The following is a 16,169-nucleotide window of genomic DNA, read 5'->3' as shown; positions in this document are numbered from 1 at the left end:
TTGCTTTATAGCTGCTATTCATTGACTGATATACACTCTTCAACTTTAACTAGTGGCCCCCCTTGTGACTGCTTCATTCATGACAAACATCAACGAACATAAATGCATCACACCAACGAACTTACGGCATCAAGATAATATTGAAAGCATCAATTAGGGCTAGCAATCATAAAAATACATAACAATCGGCCATCGTCAATCACAAATGAGATCCAAATCCCATCAAACGCACCCGCACATTTACTGTTCTTTGTCTTTCGCGTGTCCTGCACCTTTTCCACCTTCTCCTGTCATTTCATTCTTGCATTTTTTAATCACCTCCACAACCATTCATGTCATTAAACGATCGTCATATCATCTAGGGTATCGTTCCAAAAGAATGTTTCCTCCTAGTCAGGTTATCATTTCGCTTTACAACTCGTCCTTCGCACGCTGAAAGGTCTCCTTGACAGCTTCGGTAGCCTCGCTGGCTGCACTGCCAACCTTGTCAGCTGCAGAGGCCGCAGCTTCGTTGGCCTGGCTTCTGAGGCTTTCGGCGTTGGCGGCAGCGGTGGCGTAGGCTCTCTGGAATCGGGCCAGGACGCTCTCGGTGAAAGAGGGCTCCTTGCCGCTGATGAGCTCGGAGACAAGCTCGCTCACGGACTCGTACTGTCTAAGTGCCTCGGCTGAGGCGGTAACGGCGGATGCAGCAGCTGCTTCGGAGGCGATTGATGCCTTGTCGGCAGCAGCGTCGGTAGCCTTGGAGGCATATGAGCTGGCGTCACCCCAGACATGCTCGTACCAGGCGATCTGGGTAGGCTCGCCGTAAACTTGGCCACTGATCTGCTCCACAATGTTGTTCCAAGAATCACCAATGGCAAGGCCAGCGGCTGAGATCTGCTCGTTGGCAGCATCGACAACTGAAGAGATGGAATCATCAACAGCCTGAGCGGCAGACTTGACGGTGTCGCCAGCAGCAGAGTAAACAGATCCTGCAGCTTCACCTGCCGCCTGGGCAGCGGAAGCAGCGGACTCCCTGGCCACAGAAGCGACAGAGGAGGCAGATCCTGCAAGGTCAGTGGGAGTAGGGGTAGCGGTGAGGGAGGAGAGAGCAGAAGATGCGCCAGCCAGGAATCTAGAGTATCGGTCTTGGGCGGCACCAAGGCCAGCATAATAGTTCATCTTGGCCTGCTCGTAGTACTTCTCAGGGGCTGAAGAAGGAGTAGGTGTGGCGAGTCCAGCGGCGATGAGAGCACTCTGGTACTGGATCTCGGCCCAAAGTCGACCTTCGTTGAGTCTCTGGGAAGCAATGGACTCAATACGCTCCCAGTCGAGCCAGGTAGGAACGGTAGTGGTGGTAGGAAGCTGTTGAGCAGCGGTGGTAGCGGCTTGCTTAGCCTTGTCAAACTGATCACCGGCGGCTGAGACTGCCTGGTCATAAGACGAGGAGACAGAAGATAGAAGCTGCTCATGAACTGGCTTGGGGGTACCATAGATCTGAGCAGAGACGACTGAAAGAGCGCTCGAGTATTGCTCAGAGGCACGAGAAACGGCGTCCGAGTACACAGACTGCGCAGCATCGGTGGCACTAGCAATTGCATCCGTATCGACATAGTCATCAAGGACGATCTGTCGGTGAGGGACCTCTTGGGCCGCAGCACCAAGGAAAGCAGGCTTGACATGCTCGTGTTGTTCAGACAGGGGGGTCTCGTCGCGATGGGTCAGCGGGTCCTCCTCAATCTCGACGAGTGGCTCCTTGTCACCAGCCTCAAGGGGTTCTTCACTACCATTGCTGACTACGGAAAAGGTGTCACCGATAAGCACTTCAGATGCTTCCGAGGCAAGGGGGGTCGACATACTGCTGTCTTCTGACTTTGCGACATTGGTGGCTGACTCGACAACTTCCGAGAGCTCGCTGGACGCTTCTTCAATAACAGGGGCGGCGGATTCGGAGGCAGTGGAGGATAGAGACTCAACAGTCTCTGAGGCTTCCTTGGCGATGCTGCTGGCGCTCTCCTCGCCTTCGAAGATGAGGCTGGAGGCGTCGCTGGCGATGGATTCGGCGCTGTTTGAAACGACTGAGGTAGCCTTTTCAATTATGTTAGGCTCGTCGAAAACAGATGAAGCGCTGGAAACGCTCTCGCTGGCAGACTCGGCAACTTCGGATGCTTCCTCCTTAACGGGCTCGGCAATTGAAGCGACAAAGTCTTCCAAGTTCTGTTCGGCGTCCTGTGCTTGAGATGTAGCCTCTTCAACGACTTCTGAAAGGCTGGAGGCGGCACTGTCGTCCCCAGCCGGGGTCTGAGCCTCAGCTTCCTTAGCTGCGGCAGCCTGATCGGCAGCAAGCTTCATAGCGTCAATGTCAAAGTTGTCTGATGTATCTCCGGCAGCAACCTTGTAGCGGGCAACGTCCTTAAGGCGAGCCAGCTCCTTAGCAGCCACAGAGGCAATCTCCATTCCCTCGTCCTCAACTCGTGCAGCGGCGTCCTGGGCCTCGAGCAGAGCTGGGTGGGTAACGATCAATTGCTTCAATTGCTCAGTCCACTCATTGAGCGTGCGCTTGAGCTCGTGGTACTTAGCCCAGTCCTTGTAAGTGATACCATCTGTCCAAGCCCACCTCATTCCGATCTGTTGCAAGGCGAGGTTTCTAGTCTCGTCAAGAACCTGGAAATGTACATCGGCGACGGTGATAACAGTCTCCTGGAGTTCCTGGTCATAGCCTTGGCGCCATTGTCGAATGGCTTGAGCCTTCTGCTTGATGGCCATTCCAGAAGATCGCACAGCGGTGACGATCTGTTGGTTCACATCAACAACATCCGCGTTAGTTCCAGCAAGTTCTACGATCTTGTTTCGAAGACCGGTGAGTTCTCGATCAATTGTGGTTTCAAGGTCGTCAAAGAGCTTCTGACCGTTAGTGTTGACATTCTCCTCAATCATGCGCTTGGCAATCTCGTCAACGCGCTCCTCCAAGTCAGTGGCACCCTCATCGGCTTGAGTAGCAAACTTTGTCTGCCAAGTCTCGAGGTCCTGAGCCACCATTTCGCGAGCCTTTCGTCGCTTCTCACTCTCATTTTCGGTGGGAGGAGGGGCCTGGACAGGGTTAATGTACTCAGGAGAAGCAGATTCAACTTCAGGCAGAGGGCTCTCAGTAGACACGGGAGCCTGAGATGATGACGTTTGAACAGATGTGGTGCTCTGAGGAGCGGGCTTCTGGAAAGATGAGGCAGTTGTTCCAGTGGTGTAGCTATGTGGTGTCAGACAACGTATCAATGATATATAGCTCGGGGATCTTACCTTGAGGAATAGTTTTCCTGGATGGGCTTGGTGGTCTTGGTCTTGTACCGTCCCAATCGCTCACCTATGCGAACAAGCTGGGGCTCAACGTTCTGGACGTAGACGGCGCGGACGTGAGGCCAAACGTTGCTGTCAAGGAAGGCATAAGTCTTGTTCCACGTCCAGTAAGCTGTGGGAAGAGCAGTCTTTGTGGTAAATTCGGAAGCTACATCGTAACCTCGAATGGCGTACGGGTGAACAAATTCATAGCCTGGCTGCAGGTATTCGTAGTACATCTGTAGACCATTGGTGCGGGCGATGTCGTAGTACGGGCCTAGCTTCTCGCCAGCTTGGCTCACATAGGGGCCAACGGATTGGTCATAATGCGCACGCGCAAGAGCCTGGTACTTGACAAGCTGAGGCTGTCCGTTCTTCTCCCACAAGGCCTGGGTATGCGCCTGCGCCTTCTCGACCCATGGAGCTCCATATTGAACAGCGTATGCGCGAGTGGGCTGCCAGACCTTGCTATCGACAGTATCGTAGTATGGGCGGGCGATCTCAACGTAGGGCGCTGCATAGTGGTCGTAGTATGGTTGAACGTGAGGTTGCACGGTGTTCTTAACCTGGAAGTAGGGTTTACAAATCGATGGGGAGTTCTCGTCGCACTGTTCGAGCGAGGGTGGGCATCGGAAGAGGACTGTATAAATGGCGAACCATGTCGCGAGTCTAGCAGAAGGATAGTCAGCTTATTTTGCGTGAAAACGGCGGTATCTCAATGCGATAACGATGGAAAAGATTGGTCAAAGACATCAAGCGAGAACAAGATGCCATGACGACGCGCAGAAACATACCTAGCAACGACACTGAAAGTCCATGCAAAAATACTTCTTCTCTTCTTAATTGATCCTCTGCGACCTGCGGCAGGCTTTCCATTCGCCTTGCCGTTGCCGTTCATGATCGAGCCGGCGGACTCGGCCATGATGACGAGCTAGACACGCGCTGCGTTCAAAGCAATCAAAAATGGGAGTCGGTAGACGAGAGCCAATATTGGCAAGCGAACGGTAGCAAAGACTCCAGCTTTCAGCTACGCGAGAGGAGGCAACGAGGAACAAATGTGTTCTTTGAAGTGTGTTAGCCTTGACAAAGTCAGGTCAGGTCAGGGTTGCAAAAGTTTTGGGAGCTTTGAGTGAATGAAGCTGGCTTACCTATAGTGCGTTACAGTTCAGGACGAACTGCAGGGGTTGCGTGCTGTAAAATACTGGTGCCGTGAAGCAAGCGAGAGGTCTAGGAGCTCTTCTGTGACACGACTCGAGACAAGAGCGAGACAGCCAAAGAAAGCAACGGAAGCTGCAAATAAAAATCGTTAAGCTCTTGGCCTTTGCATGGATGTATTATCTTAGGAGGAGAAGGAAGAAAATAAGATTAACGTTAGGGAATAGAAGAGGAGATAACTGAAGTCACGGTTGACGTCGTTACAGCTGCCTTGGTCTTGGCCATGTCCATGGTCTGGAATCCAACCCAGCGAAGCTAAGGTTGGTAGGTCTCTAACGTTTACTAGCACGCACATCATATCTGTACAGTGGTGTCATGCACCCATACGCCATTAGTTGATTATACCGTTTTTGTCACTGTCAGTACAAAGATAAGCAGCCGTCCAACATGGATTGCTTCCTGTCCTGCAGTTTTCGAAACAGTTGCATGGTCGCGACGTCATCCAGAACCACATAAGCTTGCTTTACCCGAACGCCTTTTGATGCCACCGACAGGATCACACGCACTGATTGGATGACCGGGAACTTAGATATAAACAGCGAGCTGAAATGTCAAACATAATACGTCAGGGAATCAGAAAAGGTGTCAAGAATGGTTTATCAATCAAAGACTTTACCAAGACAAAGTAAGAGCATGCACTAAATAACACTAACTTGTGTGAGGGTTTCCTCTGAAGTTTTGACAGCCTAACATAGCAGCTAATTCATCAACTGACTGTCCCGAGCTACGCTGTAGCCGATGAACGTTTCCATGTGATAGCGTCTCAGTCTTGGACAGAAAAAGACAACGTTCTGAAACGTAGGGTATCCATGATAATAGGGAGGCGTCTCAGTCTTGGTATATTATGTTGAGTTAATGACTTCCAGCGCAGCTCCCAATCTCAATAGACAGGCACTGAGGCTCATGGTCTATGACGCTTCGCCAAAATTAAGGACTTTCTAGTGATACATTCAGACAAACACATCATCTTTTTGTCGCCATGAACATCAGCATTAATACGTAGGGGGCCAGAAAACTTCAGACCCTCGATCAGGGTGCCAAAAACAACTGGTCAGAAAGCTTTCTAAACTTATCCTAAATTACCAAAGTATTTCAATCTATTATGATCAAGGTCCTGAGTTCTTACCTCCCCGAGGTTCCTGTTGGCTGTTTTACCATGACATCAACCAGTATTCTGGCGCTAACACGTGAGCTTGATGATGATCCTGTCACTGCCGGAAAATTACTGCCCCGATTCCGGTCCACCGTAGCTCAGCACAATTGCAAGGCATCTCCGGTTGGGTTCGCAGTTCAGGCAGGTCAACTGTGGGGTGGCGGTTAGCGTTTCCTTCAACACGGGCAATTATTAAGAACCACGTCTCTCAACAAGTCCAGGTTAATCTTCAAGATTCAACTCTTAGTTTACAGCAACTTTAGAGGAAGGGTTTGCACCGACTGACGCAAACACTATATACATATTCGCCTGTTAAATCCGCGGACCGTTTAATATCTCATCAAGCCCAAACCTTCTCTGCAGCGCTCATCGGTCTGTTCGTCGTCTCTCCGTTTCCGACTACGACTCCATTCAGACCCCTCGATACGATTCGACACATCGGCGCATGCCTCTGTGAGCAACCTGATAAAATAAGCCCCTCGTGGGCGCGATCGATTTCTTTCGAATCGCCTTCGTCAAACTCAAATTGTCATCATGGAAGATCCAACCTCGATTGCCAAGGCTAAGAGCCTACACCGAACCTCGACCCGATCCGATGATCTACTACAGCCTCAAGATAACCCCAGTATCTGCCGAATATGTCGAGGCGAAGGAACTCCAGAGGAACCGCTCTTCTACCCTTGCAAGTGCAGCGGTAGTATTAAATATGTTCATCAGGATTGCTTGATGGAGTGGCTCTCCCATTCCCAAAAGAAGTACTGCGAGCTTTGCAAGACATCGTTCCGGTTCACGAAGCTATACGCTCCCGACATGCCTCAGTCTCTTCCGGTCCATATCTTCATTGGACATATGGCCAGATACTTCTTCCAAAATGTCTTGGTATGGCTTCGTGCTGCCATGGCCATCAGCGTTTGGCTTTGCTGGTTGCCATACTTTATGAGATCTGTTTGGTCATTCATGTTCTGGGTCAGTGATGAGGGTTTTGGCAACACTTCCATGATGGCTCGCTCCAATGACACAGCGTCGTCCACAGCAAACTCATTACGGGGGATGTCTCCTTCGGCCTTGGATTTCAAGACATGCCCTGCAAGCCCCTTATTTGTGGCAACGACTACTCCAGCTTCGGTTGCCAATACTCTGCTTGATGGTTTATCTGAACAGAACATTTCTGACTTCTTCGCACGTATGATGTCTATTTGGGGCGTTGCAGTCAAGTCTGATCGCCCTGAATCTACTAACGCAACTTCATCCGGGTCCATGTCCATACCGCCAACCCTGCTTGGAGAGGTAGCATTCTTAAACAACTTGACTCGAAACCCAACTGTCAACCGCACTATTATTTCGATCCTCGAAGGCCAGATCATCACTGTCTTGGTCATCGTTTGCTTTATTCTCGTCATTTTGGTTCGAGATTATGTTGTTCAGCAGCAGCCAGAGATGAACGTGCGCCCCGCCTTTCCAGCCCCTGAGAATCCCGTGCCGCAGCAGGAGCCGATGCTCGTCCGGCCGGAGGATGTGGAGGAGCTGCAGGGCCCAGACGAATCAGACGACGAGACTTTGGATACCGGAGACCCCTTCGCCACCGCAAATGATGTCGCCTTTGCCGCTCAGGTTCAGGCTGATGGACGTTTACGCAGGCGAACGAACTCTGAGCTCATGGTCCCTCCGGGCCTTATCGAAACCGGCCCCTCTGAGGCAGGTCCAGTCGAATCTCAAACCCCTACAGACGCAGGTATTTCTGAGGAGCGTGCCAGCGTCTACGATTACCTTCGTATTTACCGACAGGCAGACGGTGATGCTCGAAAGATTCTGGAGCTTATCCACGAGGAGGGACTTGAAAACAAGCTCTCGTATTGGGTTGATGTTACACGCCGGGCTCTACATGATGAAGATGACTCGCCTCTCCTTGGTATCGGCACTGATCCTTACACTAGTCGAGAGCGAGCAGGAAGTTTCGGCTCTACTGTTGCCAGTTCATCCCGGAAGGCTTATACACCCGGTTCTGACGACTTCCCAACACCAATGGATATACCCGGCGAATCTTCTTCAAGCAAGGGCAAGGAAAAGGAGACCCTACCACCTCTACCTGACCAAACCTCTGAGACAAGCTTTGCGGCAAGTCCTTCTCGACCTCGCGCTGTTTCAGATGGGCCTCAACTTCATGACTCAGTGAACCCCCTAGCCAACAATAGTTGGTCATTTGAAGGACTGCCTGTTGATACTCAGGAGGAAGGGGCATCAAGCGGGCTGCCAAATGCTTCTGAGGCAGCACTGTTTGGATCCAAAAACCATGAACAGTTGAGGCAAGATGTTGCGGCTAGTGCTTTGCCCGATTTGAGAGAAAACGAGAATGAGCCAGCTCGTCGGGTTGAACGCACTGGAACGTTTGGAACTCCGGGGCCACACGCATTGGAACAACCTCCAGTTGCTGCAGTTCAGGAAAACGGCCGGCCGGCTGGCTTAGTCGGTAGAGTGACTGATTTCATGTGGGGTGACTTGGATGAGCAACAACGAGCTGTCCCGGATGCAAACGCTGCTGACCCCGTCGTCGCCCAACAAGACGACACCGATGGTTGGGAAACTGAGCTTGATGAAGTCCACCAAGACGGACCTCCTCCTGATGCGGCTGCAGCCGAAGAGCCTGAGGAACCTGAGGATCTGGGCGATGCTCCAGGTGCAGGACTTGATCAAGAAGCCATGGAAGACCTCGAAGACTTTGAGGGTGTCATGGAGCTGATTGGTATGCGTGGACCTGTTGCCGGGCTCTTCCAAAACGCTATTTTCTGTGCGGTTCTCGTCTCTGTGACAATCTTTGCTTGCATCTTTGTTCCTTACAATTTCGGACGTGTCAGTGTCTGGGTGGTTGCCAACCCCATGCGCCTTGTTCGCCTGATATTTGAATTCTCCAAGCTCTTGCAAGATGCTGCCGTTATGGCTGCCGGATTTGGTTTGTGGGTCGCCATCAACATGATCGATATGTTCACAGGTCTTATCGGGGGCCCTGTGGGCGCTCAAGTCCTCGCAGCAAGAAAGGCCTCATGGTCCCTCTGGACCAACGCCGGTTCGCGAGTACTGGACTATACTTTTATGGATTTGCCCATGTCTGCAGCAGAGATGCAGAACTTCTCTGCCATCAGCCATAGTGCACTCCTCGCAGTCAAAGGTAACATTGGTGCTCTCTTCACAATCATCAGCAAGGTTGTAGGCTTTATCTTCAGTGGCAGAATCGTCACCAGCAGTGTGTCTGTGGATTCAATTACATCGGCAGCTGCTGTAGCGTGGCCTAAGATCACCGCTCTCTCCTCTGCTCTGTTGAAGCCGAATTCTTGGGTGGTCAACCTTGGAGAGCCTGATGGACCTCTTAACGTTAATCCGGAGCTGGCCCACTGGTCTGGTCTGGATCGCTTCTGGGCCATCGCAGCAGGCTATGCGACACTATTCTTCTTCGGCGCACTTTACTTGAAGCGCGGAAGCCCATTCTCTCGGGGTCATATGCTTCAAGCTTGGGAGGCTGGCATCATTGATACCTTGCACCAAGCTAGTGGCATTATGAAGGTTATCATGATCATTAGCATTGAGATGCTTGTCTTCCCGCTTTATTGCGGACTCCTACTGGACGGTGCTCTCCTTCCCCTGTTTGAGAACACGACTTTCAAGTCTCGCCTCCTTTTTACTTACAACTATCCTCTGACTTCCGTCTTTGTTCACTGGTTTGTTGGCACTGGCTATATGTTCCATTTTGCCCTCTTTGTGTCGATGTGCAGGAAGATTATGCGTCAAGGCGTTCTCTGTAAGGTTTCCTGGACTCCTTGCATTATTGAAGCTAACAGATCTACAGATTTCATTCGCGACCCCGACGACCCTGAGTTCCACCCTGTTCGTGATGTCCTGGAGAGAAACCTGACCACGCAGTTAAGAAAGATTCTCTTCTCAGCTTTTGTGTACGGCGCCCTGGTCATAGTCTGTCTAGGCGGCGTGGTATGGGGCCTGTTTTATGCAATCCCAGGAGTTCTTCCTGTTCACTACTCGTCCAATGAACCAGTACTCGAGTTCCCTGTGGACCTGCTCTTCTACAACTTCCTTATGCCACTTGCCGTCAGCTTTTTCAAACCTGGAGATGGACTTCATGCCATGTATACTTGGTGGTTCAGGACCTGCGCCCGAGGCTTACGGCTCACCTACTTTCTTTTCGGCGAACGAAGGATTGACGAGGAGGGAAGCTTGCATTTGGGTAATGCCCTCAGAGACCAGCAACTTCCATGGTATAAGACTTTGTTTCTGGAGCTCAATGACCGGTACCACGTCGTACCCAAGACCTGGACTGACTTCTTTGATGGCGGTGATGCTAAGCCAAGGGCTCCTCTTAACAACAGTGAGATTCGCTCGCTCACTCGACACAAAAATCATCTCAAGACTGCGAATCAGCTTGTCGAGAGCGGACATTTTGTTCGTGCACCTGCATCCGATCGTGTCAAGATACCTAAGGGCAAGAGGGTCTTCCTTGATGTTGATGAACATGGCCGAAGAAACGATGGGCAGGACGATACTGATCTCTACGCCAGCAACCAGTACCAGATGGTCTATATACCACCTCACTTCCGAGCGAGGGTCTTCCTGTTCATTCTATTTATCTGGATCTTTGCGGCGGTCACAGGAGTTGGTTTCACCATTATTCCACTCGTGTTTGGCCGACGCATGTTTAAAATGCTGATTCCTCAGCATATTCGAACAAACGACATCTATGCATTCAGCATTGGTGTTTATCTTCTCGGTTCCGCAGCTTACCTGGTCTTCCACGCTCGCAGTGTTTGGGCGAAGATCCAGGATGGGGTTTCCGCTGCTAGAGCATCCCTGGCTGCTGGAAATCTTGAGCGCCGTGCCGCTGCAGTTTTGTTACGGGGCGTCAAGTTGCTTTATGCTTATTCTTTCCTCCTTGTTGTCTTCCCGCTCCTCATCTCGGGACTCTTGGAGCTGTATCTCGCAATTCCCCTCCACACTTACATGTATCCTCCGACTGCGGCGTCAATTCAGGCCGCAAGAGAGGGTGGGCCGGAGGCTAGCCGGCACACGGTGCGTGTCATCCAAGCCTGGACACTGGGCCTACTATACTTGAAACTCGGTGCTCGGATGATTACATCAATGTTCCCAGATACTCGCCTTGCTGTTGCTGTCCGGACGGTATTGCGAGGCGGGTGGGCGAACCCTGATATCGGCGTTCTGACCCGAGCTTTCGTGCTCCCTGGTCTTGCGATTGCTGGAGCTGCCATATTTGGGCCTCCAGCACTTACAAGCACTCTGATCAAGTACAACATCATCCCAGGCATTGAAGCAGGAGAGAGCGAAGTGGCTGAAGCTGCGCGAATTGCGATAACCTATCGACACTCATACCCAGCTGTTGCGCTGGCCGCCTTGTTGGTCAAGAACACGATTGGCCTGGTCAAGGTGTTTAATGGTTGGACGGCCCGCATACGGGACGAAGCCTACCTTATTGGGGAAAGGCTGCATAACTTTGGGGCTGCCGCTGCAGGAGCGGGAAGGGTCAGAGGTGCATGGAGAGCTGGAGGGGCAAGACTCTGAGAGCGAACAGCGCAGAAGAAGCGGTATGACTGACTATGTGGATAGAGCCAATGTTAGACATCGCCCTTTGTGATATTTAGCGCTCTATTAAAGGCAATCGCCAACATGAACCAAGATTCACTAATAACCACTTCAATTCAATTCAATGGATTTCAATTAGAGTGCATAAGCCTGTAGCGAATTATGTCATGTCTTGTTTGATTTTGTGGAATGAAGCCACGAACATGTTACCCTGCAAGAGAGTGGCCCGGTGGGGCAAGTAAACTTAGAGGGTACCAAAATAAACTCATCAAAGAGACCACTAAGCTTAGACTAGTCTTTTCTGTCACTTGGGGTAAAGATCCCAAGATACCTTGGCTCCCCTAGAGTGGGTATTTTAGTGTAAACACAGCAACGAATATGCTCAGGTGACGCCTTTGTTGACATGTCGTCTTTCAAATTGGTTTGTAGAATTTTCAGTTTCTTTTTCTGATGCTGTATGAGTTGTCAAAGCTGCCCGTCATGCGAAAATGACGCACATGCTTGTCTGCCATGGATCTTGGATTAATATCAGCTTCTATTCATAGATTCACGTTATGAAACTCGAGTCTAAGACAAGTGGCGAACCCCTGTCAAAGTATAGTATCAGAGCGATAGCGCATAACCCCTAGGTCAATGCACTGAGCTTAAGAGAAACTTGAGATGATTCAGATTAGTGAATATCTCGTGCGAGATTCAGACAGAAAAACTGAAGGAATTGACAACGCACATAACAAAGAATATGACCACAATTCAGGCACAAAGAGTCATATGAGTCACGTGTATCTGAGACAGAGGATTGCTGTCCAATAGTGGGGTCGTTGAAGGAACGGAAACGCCCTGTTGCCCATGGCTGCCATTGGCCTTTCCTATCTGAGTTTAGTGCATGATGCTGGCACAAGGAGAATGGGGGGACCATGTGTCGCATCAACAGCCCAAGGTCACAGGCCAAACATTGATTCAACACTCACATCAACTCAACAACTACGGCAATCATCGCGCGACGTTTCCTACCCATGGAACTTCCGCTCTCCAGCGGCCGCGAATACTAACAACTGCAGATTTACAGCATCTTGCAGTGCAGTAATACAGGTAAGACTTAGGTAGGTACCGTTTGCGAAAAGACAGGGTCATCCTCTGTTTCCCTCCCGATCATCGTTGGGTCCTGGAATCGGTGAGCGAAATCTCCCGCCACTTCGCCCAAGAACAGGGCGACTGACTATGCCGACAGTTGCGCAGTTATAGCATCAAATCATTTGACGAATCCATCAACGATTTTAATCTTTGTTACTCACGTATTATCGCCTGCGCCACCTTTCTTCATCCCGCCTCCCGACATTTCGATATCGCGACAACAGCCCCCCCCCTTTACATACATATCGATGCGAGAGAGACAATAAACAACAACAAACACCAGCAAATCAATTAAACCACGCAATATGGCAGAGCCTCCATCCTCCCCGCCAGGTCCTGGGGCCAGTGTCGAGGATACCCTCGGCTGGTACAAGTCACAGTATGAACAATTAGAATCCGAACTGGCCGAATTCAGGGATTCGAGTAGGGAGCTTGAGCAGGAGTTGGAGAAGGATATCGAGAGAGCAGAGAAGCAGGAGCGACATCACCAAGAAAAAGCCGAAGCACTTGGTTTCGAGGTTGAGGAGTGGAAGGTATGTCTACTCATTCCCAACAGCCTCCAACTCTAATCGGGCGGGACGTTTTTGGCTGACAATGGCTCCGTCTCGTCGCACAGAGAAAATATAGAGAATCGAAAACAGAGGCCAGCGCATCCCAGAATGCACTTGAGAAAGAAATCACCACACTTCGAGACACAAACAGGACTTTGCAAATGAAGCTGAGGGATATTGAAGTTGCCAACGATGACTTTGAGCGACAGGCGCGCAACACCACGTCATCTCTGGAAGATATGGAGTCAAAGTACAACCAGGCGATTGAGAGGGCTGTCATGATGGAGGAGGAGATCAAGATTGGCGAGCAGGAGCGTGAACAACTACGTATCGAGTCACAGCGCTTGCGCGAGGAACTGGGCGACCTCAAGATTGAAGCAGAGCTTCTGCAGGACAAGATCAAGAAACAGGAGTCTCGTCACCTGTCCACCATTTCAACCGACCTTTCTATCCTCGAGTCGCCAACTTTCGATCACCCCGCCTCTCCCGGCTCTACAGCCAGCTCTCCTCTTATTACCACGCCTCCAGATTCTAAGTCGCCTGTACCAGACGAGGACACTCTTTCCGAACTTCCTGACCCGCCTTCGCCTCCTATGTCTGATGTCTCTGGAACTCTTCCCAAGATGGCATCGAGAACTCCCGCTACTTCCAGAGCGTCTGGTCGTTCTCGTTTGCCCTCGTCCGACAACAGTGTTACTCCCAAGCCTCGATCTAAACCTCCTACCAAGACGACCCGTGCGCCTGGTAGCCGTATCTCGACTGGTGGCACAACGACAATGCGCACGCCAGCCAACCGTGCCGTTGGGCCTCGCTCGGCTTCTCACAAACTTCCTGCCTCTAACTCGCTCACCCATATTCGAACTCTTACCGCTCAGATGCAACGCCTCGAGGCTCGTGTGCACTCCGCGCGATCTAAGCTTCCCGGGCCGACTCGCACTCCACCTCGCGCCTCACCTCGAACGTCGGTTTATAGCTCTACGAATGTGCCTTCGTCGGTTACGATCCGTTCTCGTAAGCGCACTGGTGGCTCTACCGCATCTTCAGTTGCAGGCGACGACATGACACCAACCACCGGTATTCCAACACCAGCAACCAAGGGAAGCCATGTGCCCCGTCTTAGCACGTCTGGGGTTAGCCGCTTATCGTTTGGCCCATTGCCGAACCGTGGAGGTCCGGAGGAGATCAGCAGGCCGAGCTCACGTGCTAGTGTCACTTCGTATGCCCGACCGCCCTCAAGAACCGCCGGAGAAATGATCCCACGACCCGTTTCAAGGGCATCACTCTCGGGAACCCGAACACCCATGGGCCGACCTCGCTCCTCGATGGGAGGATCGATTCATGGCCACTCTGCCAGCATTAGCCACCTGGACCTAGAGGAAGAGGATGAGGGAGAGTTCCGAACGCCAAGCCGCAGGGGTACATACTCGAACGGTGAAGGCAGCGCTATCCCCATGCCAACAATTCGACGCCAGAGCGGGAGCCGAAGGATAAGCGCCAATACAATGAGGTCCAGTGTATCCGGCCCAAGGAAGCTGAGCGACCTGGGAGAGACCTACTAAACAGTTGTATCCCACAAAATTCTACGACGATCCCAGGTCGTTTATATTCTTTGACATGGTTTTACTTTGCAAGCGGTTCGAGCGGTTTACGCAAATCAAATTGGTCGCATTTCACCTCATCATTGATATCCGTTTCTACAAAACATAAGGGGTAGCATGGACGGTTCGGCATACTTTTACGGCTGGCGCTTCAAGGCGGCGAAGACGGTGTTGACGATGGTTACGGAATTCCACTTCTTGCTCTCTGGCAGACTTCGTTACTAATATTTCTGCTTCTTTGGGTACATGGGATTTCGGCACCGGGGTTTACGGATGTTATGAAGACATGGATGGCATTGTTATTATTTTTTCTTTTGTTTTTCTAGAAGGGAAGGGCCTGGCTAGGTGTACATATGTCCGAGTCACATATCCGTATTTGCTGTATCGGCCGGGCCTGGAGGGACGGGGGTGTACCGCTCCAAAAGCGAGTCATCGACCGGGCAAACCAACTTGGATGGTCCTTATTTTAAAAAAACGGCTTGCGAGATGGGAGCGGGTAATACTGGGGAAGAGTTGATGCGAGGCTACCTTTACTTTTCTCACTGAAGTAAGGTTGCTCGCGGGGGAGGGCGGACATCAGTGGGGAGTCGTACGATGTCTGACAAGGCTGAGGCAACGGCCCGCGGGCTAGATTAGTCTGGTTGCCTTGTGATCTTGAATTATTTATCTATTTTCTTTCCTTTGTGCAAATTGGAGTAGGAGGAGTGAGAGGGAGGTGTAGATACAGACTGTGGAGGCGTATCATACAATATCTTAGCTTTAGCTTGAGGACTGGGGAGTTGGAGATGAAACCCAGTCTAGATACGCCCAATACATACCGATAACTTCATGGTGGTTTAAGAGTGTTAAATGTGAAGGTTAAAGTAGCACCGTCTTCAGTAATACTGATTTCGTATCAACATTTGATATGAAAGAAGTTGATGTTGATCTGAATGAGAGTATGTGATTACGATAACCGGTTCAGTCAACATATCTAATGTTTAATTCATCATGGGTACTGGTTGAGATTAAATGAAGCTGTTGAGCCGAGATCCATTGATCGGAACAACGGATGCAACCTTGTTTTCCCTGAACTTAGCAGAGGCATTATTACTCTCAGGATATTACGCGTAACCAGTACCAACTCATGGTTTTAGATCAATGCCAACATATCAGACTCAGTCATATCAAACGGTTCGAACTCAATCATTATTGAAAAGGATGCAGTATGCAGCTCAGATCCCACGTATCGCCGAACTTCGGCTCCGCTGGCCCTCCGGCAATATCAACACCTCCCATCACCTCCTGAAACCAAACCCAAATATCCATCCATGTGTACAATGTTGGGGATTCGGGGGATGACCGTGGGTAACGAGGCTGCGGTTCTGAAATTGAACGATAAAAAACCCCGAAAAGAAGGTTGTGTTTGATTGGTTGACCTTAGGGGATTGGGGAACTCAACAATTGGGGAGATCCTTTTTTTTTTTCTTTGACCCGTCAAAGGGGTGTGGGAGAATTAAGGTAGGGCGCTAGTGGGAAGTGGAGGGAGTGCGGTTGTTGGATCTGAGATTGAGATTGAGATTCTAGGGTAGGATTTTGAGGGAGGATGACGATAGCTTGGGATTGGGATATTGA

The 16,169-nt window shown here is 50.8% G+C and overlaps 3 protein-coding genes across 9 annotated transcripts; 2 read left to right on the top strand and 1 right to left on the bottom strand.

The window, feature by feature from the left end:
• Positions 1-121: 121 nt before the first annotated feature.
• FOIG_05401 (uncharacterized protein) lies at positions 122-4,770 on the bottom strand. 6 transcript variants are annotated; one of them, XM_031203986.1, is made up of 5 exons: positions 4,458-4,770; positions 4,104-4,388; positions 3,274-3,978; positions 1,839-3,223; positions 122-1,775 (listed from the first exon to the last, which is right to left on the bottom strand). In XM_031203986.1, the coding sequence occupies exons 2-5, from the start codon at positions 4,229-4,231 to the stop codon at positions 412-414; spliced, it is 3,582 nt and encodes a 1,193-aa protein (XP_031065815.1). In that variant the 5' UTR covers positions 4,232-4,388; positions 4,458-4,770; the 3' UTR covers positions 122-411. The 6 variants fall into 6 exon arrangements, with proteins under 6 accessions (XP_031065815.1, XP_031065816.1, XP_031065812.1 ...); XM_031203987.1 differs by having other exon boundaries at positions 4,104-4,371; XM_031203983.1 differs by having other exon boundaries at positions 122-3,223.
• Positions 4,771-5,768: 998 nt separating this feature from the next.
• FOIG_05400 (uncharacterized protein) lies at positions 5,769-11,480 on the top strand. Its single transcript, XM_031203982.1, has 2 exons — positions 5,769-9,467; positions 9,516-11,480. The coding sequence occupies exons 1-2, from the start codon at positions 6,212-6,214 to the stop codon at positions 11,252-11,254; spliced, it is 4,995 nt and encodes a 1,664-aa protein (XP_031065811.1). The 5' UTR covers positions 5,769-6,211; the 3' UTR covers positions 11,255-11,480.
• Positions 11,481-12,171: 691 nt separating this feature from the next.
• Positions 12,172-15,476, top strand: FOIG_05399 (nuclear distribution protein nudE like 1). Of its 2 annotated transcripts, XM_031203980.1 has the most exons (3): positions 12,172-12,446; positions 12,504-12,939; positions 13,023-15,476. In XM_031203980.1, the coding sequence occupies exons 2-3, from the start codon at positions 12,712-12,714 to the stop codon at positions 14,514-14,516; spliced, it is 1,722 nt and encodes a 573-aa protein (XP_031065809.1). In that variant the 5' UTR covers positions 12,172-12,446; positions 12,504-12,711; the 3' UTR covers positions 14,517-15,476. The 2 variants fall into 2 exon arrangements, with proteins under 2 accessions (XP_031065809.1, XP_031065810.1); XM_031203981.1 differs by having other exon boundaries at positions 12,504-15,476.
• The last annotated feature ends 693 nt before the right edge of the window (positions 15,477-16,169 follow it).

This window comes from Fusarium odoratissimum, assembly GCF_000260195.1.
Source record: "Fusarium odoratissimum NRRL 54006 unplaced genomic scaffold supercont1.7, whole genome shotgun sequence".
Lineage (NCBI taxonomy): Eukaryota > Fungi > Ascomycota > Sordariomycetes > Hypocreales > Nectriaceae > Fusarium > Fusarium odoratissimum.
This window is presented reverse-complemented; position numbering and strand designations above follow the sequence as displayed.